Consider the following 12,911-nt stretch of genomic DNA (forward strand, 5'->3'; position numbering starts at 1 on the left):
GTCATTTCATGTGGGAGCAGAATTACGCCTTTCATAGGGTGATTGACTGACAAAGAGTAGATATCATGTAATGCATTCCAATTACTTTAAATAACAGATTAATGGCTCTCCTGTTTGTGAAAATTGTATGGCTGGGCTTGTCAGTAAGCCTATTTGCAGCTGATAGCAGGTGTGAATCAGTTTGCTGGAATAAATTTCCTGCTGTATGACCTTTCATGCTCCTCTGCTGCTCTATTATGTTGGTCAGTGGGTTGGTTTTACAGTGTTATGGTTTTCTAAAGGCACAAATACCCTTCAGCATAATGCTTTAAATTTTAATTAACTCAAAGAATAAAGTACCTCGCTGCAGTCACATTCTCAGGAGTCCTTTGTAATCAAAATGATCCCCTAATTGTCATATTTATGTTTTCAATGGGGTTTGTCAGTTATGTGGGCTTTATTTCTGTGCAAGTTGAAAACTGTAAACCTCTGGGATTGTGCTTTTCTATCAGGCCCAGAAAAAAAGGATGAATGTCATGTATTTGCCCAGTCACAGCCCCATGGAAAAAATTGCATCATCATCTTGGGTAGCATGAATGTATATGATTTTAGTAGCATCTTCTGTTTTCCCTTTCACAGGTCCGCTGTGATAGTGAAGTGCAAGAGCTACGTCAGTGGCAAAAGAAGTTGAGAGAGGAGAAGAACATTGTTAAGATAGTGAAAGAATTCTGGACTAAGCAGGAAGCCAAAGGTAAGTGAATTGTGTATTTATTTTAATTTTTATTTTACATTGTGTTGATTTTTTGTACTTTAAGGTGTATTAAAAAATAGAACACACAGAAGAGAAGATAATGTCTGGTGGAAATGCCTGGCTGTCTCCTTACTACTTATTCTGAGTTAGTTGCCTGCATGGCTGAAAGTAGCAATGAAAATACAGTATAGGGCCAAAACTCAGTGATTTCAGAGGACTGTGACAGCATGCTGGCACAGTATTTCCTAGGGCAGGATCAGACCTCTACCAGCTACACAACATGTAAATGCTGATTTTTACCAGATAGGTTATAGTGAGGTTTTTCTGAACTGTGGGATTTCAGTCTAGTAAACGTTCTACTGGCATTTTCCTGTAGTTATTTATAGCAGAAGTTAGCCTGTACAGTTCTAAAAAAAGAAAGCAAACCCAAACAACCCAGTATAATTGCCAAGGGAAATGAGGACAGATTGGTTTAAGAACCAACACTGTAATATGTTCCGATTTGCCCTGATTGTACACAAGGCTTTACTGGCAGGGCCAAAGTTATCATTCACTTACTCAGGCACAGAAGTGTAATTATGGTTGTTTGCACAGCCTCTTTGTCTGCTGCTACAGGGGGATTCACTAGCTCCTCAGCCAGTCTACTTTTTATCAGCCTCTGTGGACTGGACTCTAATGTGATACACATAGGGATGTCAGCTATACACTGATGGAAGGAGATGGGAAGAGGTCATTCAGCTGTGGTGTTCATGTGTTGAAGAAAGGGAAAATTCTATTGTACCAGTCATCATTGTGCAGTCCTTCAGTCTGGTGGGACTGTTGCAGATATGTGCTCAGATGGTCAATCTTTGCCCTGAACTACATATGAGCATTCAGAGTACAGTTTCATGGAGTCAAGTGTGTCAAACTGGGAGCTGCCAAAAGGGTTGATCCCACTCTATAGCTCTTGCATCGGTTTTAGTGATTGTGTGCCTGCACCATGGGTTTGGATCAGTGAGGGGTTTGGTATGGGGCAGGTTAGTTTTCCACTGTGTTGTTGCCACATGATTGCTGTATCTGACATAAAGGAGAAAGTGAACTGGTGAGAGAGAAGGATAATGGCTTCCAGCAGCCCTCAGCTTGGTTCAATTGAGCAGAATATGAGATGGTATTCTTATGTATTTGTTCCTGGCTGAGGATGTGCCAATCTCCAGGTGACTAGCAGGAGCTGATTATACTGTTGATTTTTTAAAGAAGAAATAAATAGATCTGGTTTTGAAGATCTGAAAACAGTGGATTGAAATTTACTGTGATAAAATTCATCTCATTATAGATTTGAAAAATACAAGCTAAATCCTTCTCTATGTAATACATGTTTAATTCTGTCAGCGTTAATGATTGAAAAATTGCATTCCTGAGGGTGATGATAGAAGTTGACCTTACAGGCTTGGTAATGAATTTTAAATGATGTCAGTTTGATGTTTGTGTTTTGGACTTTCTGGTTTCAATTTGTTAGCATTTACATCATCTCATCAAGGTATGTTTTTTCACGTGTTCCATTGTTCATGCTACCATTAAGAGTTACAATTGTGTATGTATGTTTCCTGGTCACATCTAACAAATAAACCTATATATTTACAACATGCCACTGTGGAAAAGGATATATATAGTGTAGATGGTTACACAATCATAGTTTACAGTCTTCATGCATGTAACATCTTGAAGGTGAAAATTAGAAGTGTGTTTTCAGAAAGACAAGATGAAACCATTCTCAAAATGTTGCAGCTAAGAAAAGGAGGTGCTGAGGATGGAGTGGACTGTGTCAATTGGCAGTTGAATTGATTAAAAAACCCTCCTGTCCCTGAAGAAATTTAATCTTTCCATAAACTGTATTTATGTCGTGTTGGAGAGTAATGTAGTGATAAGATTTCCTTTGCCGCCTTTGCCAGTTGTTTTAAAAGGAAAAACAAATTTCCTTTTAATCACTCTCATAGAGCTTTGCTGTCATCAGATCAATTACTTTAGGACTGTAGGACACACAGCTGTTTCACCACTTTAAAGAAAGTTGTAAAATTGCCCTTTTCGCTTTTTTTTTCTTAAACCAGTGCAAGTTTGTATTCCTTATATCGTATTAGCTTTCAGTATTATCACATTGTTTCTGTAATTCCTTAACTGAGCTCTGCTAAGTTAATTTAAGAGTATCCATACATAAAATAGCTTTGGGGCCCAGACAGATGGCTCATTGGAAACAGCTGTACTAGTTTGAAAAGTTACTGTCCAGGGGTTTTCATTATCAATCTCAGCTGTGATGCCACAATTAATTTTGTTAGTGCTCCAGCTGCTCCTATTGCTGCTATTATTATTCTGCTCTTTATTAATGTTAAACCCCATTTCATGGTAAAGTCAGCAAGGTTAGCTTAAACTGCTTTTACCAGTGGTTCCATCTAACCCAGCTGACTTTGTGCTAAAGTGCATCAGGAGCACTCATAATGAATAGGGTAACACCACTACGTCTTAACCTGTTGTTCTATGCATTTGGTTTAACTGAATTAATTAATTCAGTTAACTGAATTAATCCCCTTCAAGTAAACCACTGAGCTCTTCGCATGAAGCAGACAAAGCATTTATTGTTGTTAAAAACTCAGGTGTCACAAATAAAGCATTAAGATTCATGATCAAAAGAAAAGAAAAATGTTTTTAAATAGGTACAACAATTTATTAGGAAATTAAATACATTGAGAATAGCAGTGAAGTATCTCTTAAATTCGTATATGAGTCTAACCCTGTTTATTAGATGTTGTGAACAGCGTCGAATCTGACTGTAGGGGATGAATGGTGAGCTGCCAAATAGCTTTTAGAAAATGCTGACTCGAGCAGTAATGTGATTCTATTGACACTACTAGAAAGATCAGCATACCTTTCATGAAAATATCAGCCAAAGACTCAGATAATGTGAGCTAACAGTCAGATTCTGCTTTGTTGTGGCTTTCAGCACAGTGCTGTGTAGACCTTATTTCAAGGGTATGTTTGAGGCAAAGATGTATCATTTTATGAAAGTATCTTTGTATAATCTTGACCAGTGTGATACTTAAAAAGGATACGAAGTTAAAAATTAAACTGATTGTAATTAGAAAATCCAAAGGCATTCACAATTAATTTTTCTAGTTTCAGAAATTGTGTAAAAACATGTTCATTATTATTGAAACAAATAGTGAAGTTTTAGTTTTCATTAGAACATAACCAGAATGAAACACTTTTGGAGGGTTTTTTTTCCGAGTAAGGACCAATAGTCTGATTTCTGTGGGGCAGCTAAGACATTCCAGCAGCTTCCCCAGGAAGAAGGCAGCCCTGCGCTTTCTTGGCCAAGGCTTCTGCCATCCGTTCCTTTTCTTGGCACTAGCAATCATGGCTTCACGGTGAGTTGGTTCAGCTGATCTGACAAAGAACTGCTCCTCAGTTCAGGTCTGCTGCCCCTCGGGTTAGTTTTCTGCTGGATCAGCCTGACAAACTGGCTTGCCCGGTAGTAAAACAGTCCTTACATCCACTATAAGGGAAATACTGCAACAGTAAATAGAGGGAAGGCAAACTGCCCGTTTGTGATGGCCGCTCACTTTTAGATCAGCTAATCTGTTCTGTGCCTGCTGTGTCATGTGAAACCATACCCTACATGGTGTGGCTGCATGGTTTGGTAGGCCAGGGCATAATGTAGCCTCATATAAACCACTGATCCTCCTCCTGCTTCACAGCATGTTTAAAGTGTCACATTTTTTTCTTTCTTTGTAATTCTTCTTTCACTATATCTTTTACACTATGTATTACTCGTTTCAAAAAGTGTTCTAGGGTAGAAAGTATGAAAACTTTGCATGAAAATTATAATATCATTTTGCAAGGACTGTTGACCTCTGTAATGCATATGCCTGCCAAGTTTCTTTTCAATTGCCAAGAAGGTGGTGTGTTTCTTTCAGCCTTTACCTAAGAACATAAAGCTGCAACATTCTTAGCTGACATTTTGTTTGCTATACTGCTCGAGCTGTAACATCACATTCCACAAAATGATCTATATTTAAGGTGTGAGAGTCCTTACTCTCAACAGTTTCAGACTGAAAATGTAGAGAGAAGCATAGCGCTAAAGACTCAGTTTAGTGGCTCACAGCTTTAGACTTGTAGGGAGAGAGCATTCTCCCCAATGTAGCACAGCTGATGGGATAAATTTGTTCCAGAATATTTTACAGATATTTAAAAATAAAAAATACTACCTTTTACAGAAAACACAGCCAATAAAGAACAACCTGCAGAGCATGTGAGTGACTAGCGGATAAGCTGGGGGCTTTTTCTTACCTTTTCCTTTCCTCTTTCCCCTTTCCCTTGTCCCTTTCTTCTTTCCTTCTTTTTTTTTTCCTTTCCTGAGATGATGTCCTTTCTGATTTTATTATTCCCATGTGCTGAAATTACTTTAATGTAAATGTATGTAACCTGCATGTTATTTGAGATTATGTTTTCCTGTTTGGCAGGATGTGGCACAGGGGCATGCACATCACAAGATCTGCTTTTGGTTTCATGCAGCTGATGTTCTACCATGAGATTGTCTGCTTAAGAGAACTCTTCCCAGCGTGCATTTATCTAGGGCTGTCCATATCAATTCTGTCAATATCTGCACCCTAAACCATCCATTTGAAACTGGACATAATTTCTTGCAGCTGCTTTTCTAGCTGGGATCCCACATAGCTCCAGCTGTACTTTTGCTTTAATGTTTCCAAGAAGAAACATTTGGGTTTTTGTTAATGACCTGGTTAACTTGATTTGTGCCTCCCTGTAGTGGACAAACCCCATCTAGCCATGATTGCAAGTGGTGTGTTATGCAGATGTAGTACTGATGAGACATCACTGGAAATGAAAAATGCCTGTCCTACAATGAAAGGAATGTGAAAATATTTGAACTTTTTAATGAAAATACCTAAATCTTCATTCATCACTTACGTGAACAAAACACTTTCCTGACACTGTCTGTTACAATGGTTATTTCTCTGCTGGTGTGCTGTGGAAAGACTGTTGGTTCTGTAGACCCTGTCTAGTACATTCAGATGTTTTGTTTCCTAAGGGCTTTCTTTTCTTCTTTTTACCTGCTTAAAGTTTGTAAAATTTTATTTGTAAAAAACATTGTTCTTAGTATAAGAAATAAATGTTCCTGGCTTTATGGCAAAACCAATTGTGACCCTATTAGCTAGCAGTTCTTACAGATCAACCATAGCCTTGGCTTTGCAAGGTACTTCTGTCACAGTAAATGTACACACTGTGTGGAAAATCTAGTTAAACCAAACTAAACCAGAAAGTAATCTTTACAGCAGGTGGGGAGGGGGGAAGAGGTGATTTCCAGATACAGGAGGGAATATTCTTTTACATTCCATTTGATTTTCAAGCTGTATTTCTCCTTTGGCAGCAGAAGTTACTACTCACATATACTGTGAAATTTTAAAAATGCTTCTTTGATAGAATCTTTTCCTTTGGGAAGATGCAACCAGCAACATGCTGTTCTGTCACAGGAAAATCCTTGAAAATACGAATGAGATTGCAGATAAAGGGGAGAACAGGCTGCATATTTTAGGAGCACTAGAGCAGGAACAGATGCATACTGTCAAGAAGCAAGGAAATGCAGTCAGTCACTCCTTATTCAGCTGTGATGTGTCTCCACCTGAATTATGAGGAGGGATTCGAAAGCCAAATATGCTTACCAAGCTGAACAGGGAAAGTCTGGCCTGCACACATGGCTGCATGTAATCATAGCAAAGTAAATAATCATATCACATCAAAGCAGAATGAATTGAGGAAGGGAAAAACGTTAAAAAACGTTAAATTCAGTACCCAGAACAAATGGGCTACACTGTGAAACTTCTTGGAATTCATTCCATAAACAAACATATGAGTATAGTCGCATGCTGTAATAGATCCTTACTAATGGGGCCATAAATGAAGTTACAATCACATGCATGTTTGCAGGACTGAGTAGTTTCCCAAGGAAAATATTGGAAAGGGGATATATATAAATGGGACATCTTAACAGTAGGCTTGAAAAATATATTTTAAATGTACTGTAGGTAGTAATGCTGGATTAGGAAAACACAAAGCCTGAATAGCTAATGGATTGCTGAAAGATTCCACCTCTGTGATTTATCTAGGAAATTTAGCTCAGTAAACAGTAAGGAATTCATCAAGTTTATGTGAGAGTTTCTTTCAGGTTTGTTTTCCCCTCGCTTTTACCAAGGGAGGTTGAAATGTCATTTTTTTAGGAAGATTTTAAACAAAACAATTTGTTTCTGATTTCCTCTGCCCTCCTTTCACTGTAGTTGTAATTCTTCAGTTAATGTCATTGTGGAGCTCTTGTAAGAGGCGACCTGCCCATATTCCATGGTTTTACACTTTTAATACATCTGTTGTATTATCTAACATATATGCATTTACATATATATGTTGAGATCTGACATATTGAAAGTATTTCCTCAAATTCCTTTGTTTCAACTGAGCCTTATAAACAGGTTTGAAGTGGAAGGCTATTTGCCGTCGGTAGGACACTGGGATTGAAAGAATTTGGCTCTGCTTTTTCCTTAAACATTACTGTATTTACAGGTATTCGGTTATTTCTTTCTGAAAACAAAAGTGCTGCAGTCAAAATGGCTTAAAATAGGTTCGTGTATTGATTGCTTTTGATTTAAAAGCACATGTATAAGGTTTCAGTTACACAGAAGACCTTAATATTTCTTTTTAAAAAGAAAAAAAAAAGCAAATCCAAGAACAAAGCAGTGCCGAGGGCTGAATATGTGGTGGTTTTCATCAAGCCTCATTCAGGATGCTTGAGATGTTTCTGGAAGTTTAATCTTGTCACTAACAGCTGAGAATGTAGTGATAAAAGTCATAAGACTCATGATACAGATTCCGCTTTATTGGTCCACACCCCGGCCTCAGACGTCTTTGAAAAGTTATAAAGATTGCAGTACGCTGAATTTCTGGGGCTATGTTGGGAATGTTTGGAAAATAAAGAAAGATGATCATTTAGATAAGCTACGAAATACGTGCTCTGTGATCTGCTGAACTGTGCTGCAGAGGCACAGCGCTGTATCTGCTGGCACAACTCTGAACTAATTCTCCAGGACCGAAGGGGTATTTTTACCCATCACTCTGCAGTTGTTAATAATGATTTGTAATGGAAAAGAGTCAATTGCAATGTGGTGATTTTTCCGTGATTATGGAAATACCAATTTTTGGTTGGTTGTTTTTCTGTTTTAAAGGAGGAGAAATTCTTCATGGGTTTTGCGATCTTATTTCTCTTTTTCTTCTTTTAACCTTTTTCAAGATAACAGTGAAAAAATGGGAATGTTTTTATTGAAAATTCCATTGGTGTTTTTTTTAGTCATTTAGAGATGCAAACCCAAAATTTCTATGTTTGAGATGCAGTAAAAGCCTGAAGAAGAGGCTGTCACCAGTTAAGAAGTAAAACCTCCAGAGAGTCCTGCAGGAAAACCAGACTTGAGACTCTTGGGGGGGACGGACAAGAAAAGAAAGTCCGCGAACTGATAGTGGAGTCTTAAAATATGATTCAGAGATTAGCCAAGAAGTGGGTGACAGATTGCAGAACATACAGCTACTTGCCCCAGACTTCCCTTTAAACCCAGACGGCGGCATTAGCCGCTTGGGTTATATATAGTATATATACTCTTACGATGTAACTGTTCCTTTTTCTTTACCTGATCACTTGTTTTAGTTTGTGTCAGAGTTTAAATTTGATGACTCTACAGAACCTATCACATTTTGCAAGCAGGAGACATTTCAGAAAGAAGAGGGGCTAATGGGTGTAAACGCAGTTTTCATGAAGCTGCCCAGCAAATCTGGTGTTCTGGTTTTCTGCCCGTGTTGGCTTCTGCCTGTAAATCCCAAAATGCTTCTTTCTGCTGGGGAGCTGCCACTCTCAAGTGGTTTCTCTTCATTTCTGGTCAGTTCTTTCTATTTTCACCATTCTCTTTTTCTATGTTGACTATTTCATGGAAAAAGCCTGCATTATTTAATCAGATGCACTGAAGATAGGCTGGTTGCCCTCATTCTGGACTTTTCTCTCAGCTGAGAGTTTTCTTCCCTCAACTGTTGTGTTTCTGTGGCTGTCTCTTCATGAATCGTAGGTCACTGTGTGATCTGGAGAACACTTGGATAATCAGTAGCAATACAGTATCCAGTACATCTAACTGTGTAGTTTGTTCTCTCCTAGATTCAGGTGTTCATGTCAGTTCTTTACCTAGTCTAATGCTTGTATCTTCAATATTTCTTTTCTCTTTGTACACCTTGAGTTGTAAAAAATGCCATCCAGATACATCCAAATGAACTCTTAATCTTTCTGTCAAAATATTAGGAAAGCATGGTGCACTGCACAAACAAGCTCTGATAGAGATCTTTCAGCCATCCTTTTCCCCATCTCCCTTACTGGATGTTGGTGATTGGGAGTCTCCTCAATGTCAGCTCTTGCTTCCCTAATCTGGTCCTAAGTGAACTAAAAAATGCCCTGAAATTGTTTGTTTTCTAAAATCATGGAGGCAAGACTGAGCATTTTGCAATCTCTGTTGCTGATTTGGAGAATTAGGTTTGTCCTGTCACTTTTATATGTCCGTTTTGCAGAAGCCTCTTGTGATGAGTAACCCTCTGACAGTCCCGTTTCAGATCCATGAGTAGCAGGAATGTCTATGGGCATGACTTCCAGTTTCTTAATTTGTTCGTTTGTTTAATACATCTTTTTTCAAGACATCATTTTCCTATCACTGGTGACTGAAGAATTCCTGAAGTGAAAGGTTTCACTAATACTTGCATACATGCTGACTTCTAGTAGTAAGAGGCTAAAATTATACATGCTTTATAAAGAACTGTCTCTTTAAAAGTCAGGTCTTATTTCAGAAAGATTGCTGGTGGCTCCAATTTCATGTTCAGGCTTCTTTGGCATTTCATTGGGAGGCGAGGGTGAAACTCCTTTCTATATATATATTTTACAATAAACCCCTGCTAATAAGTTATTCCAATAGATTTTCTTTAATGGATTTTCATCTTCTTACTGTCTGAGTCTATGGTATTTTTCATTACTGTTTTCAACTGTTTAAATTACTAAATGTCATTCTTATATTTCCTATTATTTAAACAACATAGTGTGGGTATATAAACCTTTCATAAGCTACTGCCACAATACAACTGCTACTGCCAGTTGTATTATACAGTAGTGTACAAAGTAGGTCAGTTTGTTCCCTTTTATGCTGAAACAACTAAGTCTCAAACCAGAACGTCAATCCTGTGCATTAAGATGAGGGAAATTTGTGTCTATTATCCAAAATAGATGGTAAAGATGTTTGAATTTAATGCATGTGTAAATAGGACAAAGGCCAATCCTCAGATGTGTAATAGGAGTTTTGCAGATTTTTGAGTATCTCACTCCCAGGAGCTAACCAAAACAGTACATTCAAATGCATTCAAAGCCTCCTTTAGCCATCCCCCATGCCTCCACGTTGCAACGCATACATGAGAAACTGCATCAAATGAGCTGCATTTCCAAGGAATGTGGCAGACAAACTAATGGATAACTTTATTGTAGTAGGAGTAGCAAGTCAAAAATAACAGTTAACAGTTGTGCTAACCTCCTCAGAGCTACCCCCAGCACACTCCCAAGGAAATTAATCACAGTCTCCTCTAGGGCTTATTATTGTAGCGATGGTTATAGTGTCCTATGATTTGGAACACATGACTAAAGCACAGTTTAATCAGGATCGCTCTGTATTAAAAAATAAGAGTAATGAGACTGAAACATAGTGCTAACAAATTCAACTGTCCTGACAGTAGAAACTATATGACCTATATAGATAGAAGTGCTAATACTGGAAGTGAGATGTCAGGGGTTTTTTAACTTACACTGTCATAGCACTTAAGCACCTCAGTTGCTCTGTGTCTTAGGACTTAAAACAGGAGCCGGTGTTTTAAAACTGTGTGCGCAATACTGTGATCATGCTGCCAACGATCATGATTGCGTTACTTCTATTTAAATCTTATGTTGCACCTCCTTATGGTAGTGATTATGCATTCTCTGTAGGTAATTTTCACACATTCTGTTACACAAATATCTTGGTTGTTAAGGTGTTTGTAATTATCGTGGGACCTGGATCCAGCTTCCTGTGAGAATGGTTCTCTTGGCACTGCCCTGAGACTGGCAGCAGTGCACAGTTGCAATCCTCAGGCAGTTTGTTCTGCCCAGTTATGTCCATGCGCCTTTCCCCAGCATGCAGGAAATCTCTGTGAAGAAAAAGAGATGGTCTCCGTTGCAGTAGAATCACAGTTCTGCAGCAGTAGGAATCTGCCAGCATAACTGCACACGGTGACTAGGGACATTGAGGGATAAAATGGGAACTGTGCTGTTAAAGTTCAGCTTTTATTACTTTTTTTAATGCAACTGAAAATAGAAATGGATCTTTCTCTTGCTCTGTTGAATGAATGACAGGACTCCTAAGACTGCAGTGGTTAAAATCCAGCATATGAATGGCATGGTTGTGAGCTACTTGTTCATATTGACATTTACACTATTTTTTGGGTTTAGATACGTGTTGTCAGAAAGAAATGGACTGGATTATGAGTTAGTATAAATTGTTCTAAACTTCATAGGAGCAATCCTAATATACAAACTAAACATCTTCCTTGGGCATTTCAAAATATTTTAAGCAAGTTAGTTTAGTTTGGTGTCACAGCCTGAAAAATACAATTTCCAATGGAAATTTCTAGTGAGAAGACTTAGCCAAGCAGCTTCTTTCCAGCTTAGCTGAATCCTGAGGACATCTTACTTTTCTATCTGCATAGGAAGCAAGTATACATCAAAAACTGTTTCAATAACTGCCTGAATTCCAGATTCATGCTGACAACCTGTGCTTCCTGGTTAGCGTGATGTGATTTGAAATTGTTATGCTTAAGTAACACAGGTTATGGTAAGACATGAGCACTCCTGGCTAAAAGAACTGCTAGCAGCTACCTAAAACTTGCTCATTTTAATGTGGAACAGTGTGTGTGAGCTCTGGGGGTTTTGAACTTGTTGCAATTTTTATGGAATATTTGCAAAGGCCAGCCTCATCACATTAAGGAATATTAGATAAAATCCAATACAATAGTTAGTATTTTGTACGTGGGATGTTCATAGTCATATGGGATATTTAATCCACTCTGATTTTTCTCCTCACCAGCTGTACAGACAAAAGCCCTAAAATCAAGAAGGGTCTTGTGCCAGCAAGGTGCTGGGCAGGTATTGCCTTGACCATTGTAGAACATAGGGTGTATCCTGCCACTGCGGTCATATTTTGGGTTTCCAAGGTATTGTCTGTGTTCCTCATACATCACTTTTCCTGTACGTTTTCTATGAGCTGAGGTCTTCCAGGTTGGTAGCACATTGAGCACCTTAAATTAGCACATGGGTCTGTTGCATCCTGGTATTCCAGGCACATACCAAGAGGATTGAGTTTGCTGGGTTTCAGTTGCATGCCTTGGAAGGGTAGGTAAGCTCTCCTGAAACTGTATGGACAAAAGAGGATTTTTTGGGCTTATTTGGCCTTCTTTGCCTCTAGCATAACTTATATATGAATTGCTTGATGTGAAAGGTGGATGGTACAGATGCATTTTCTGAAGTATAGGGAGTAGAAAAACAGATTTTTATCTTTTTAAGTGAAAAGGCAGTTTGTAAAATACAAAAATACTAAGGACAGAATATGACAGCTGAAATCACAGACATAGACTGAGAAACCAGACTGTTGTATCAGCAGAAGAAAAACATTAGGTTAATCTGTATTACAGCATTCTGAAAGAATACAGAGCTTTGAAAACAACTTTCACTAGGGGGTGGGACATTCTACTTTTATGTAGAGCTTTTGTTCATTTAGAATTGTTTATTCCAGAGAGCAACCCTGTGCTCTTTGTTTGACTGATTTTTCCCATTTGGCAGACCCTTTGCAATCACATGGATAACATTCTTCTTTCCACTGAGACATAGAAAAACTATTCTTTGTTGACCTTGCTTGTTGTCCTAAATGACAAAAATATATTTATATACTAGGTGAACTGTATGACTTCAGTGCTGACTTTTAATTGAAAATTCTTCAAAGCAAAAACCTCAAAGAGCTTCTTTCACTATTTTTTTTTAACAATCCAGTAA

The 12,911-nt window shown here is 38.2% G+C and overlaps 1 protein-coding gene across 1 annotated transcript in view; it reads left to right on the forward strand.

Moving 5' to 3' along the window:
• The window catches only part of IQCK (IQ motif containing K), a 249,192-nt gene that overhangs the window by 26,042 nt on the left and 210,239 nt on the right, over positions 1-12,911 (forward strand). Inside the window, exon 8 of the mRNA XM_030482268.1 lies at positions 619-730. Within this exon, the coding sequence (XP_030338128.1) occupies positions 619-730 (112 nt within the window). The remainder of the gene's footprint in view (positions 1-618; positions 731-12,911) is intronic.

The sequence above is a fragment of the Strigops habroptila genome, chromosome 4 (assembly GCF_004027225.2).
Source record: "Strigops habroptila isolate Jane chromosome 4, bStrHab1.2.pri, whole genome shotgun sequence".
Taxonomy (NCBI): domain Eukaryota; kingdom Metazoa; phylum Chordata; class Aves; order Psittaciformes; family Psittacidae; genus Strigops; species Strigops habroptila.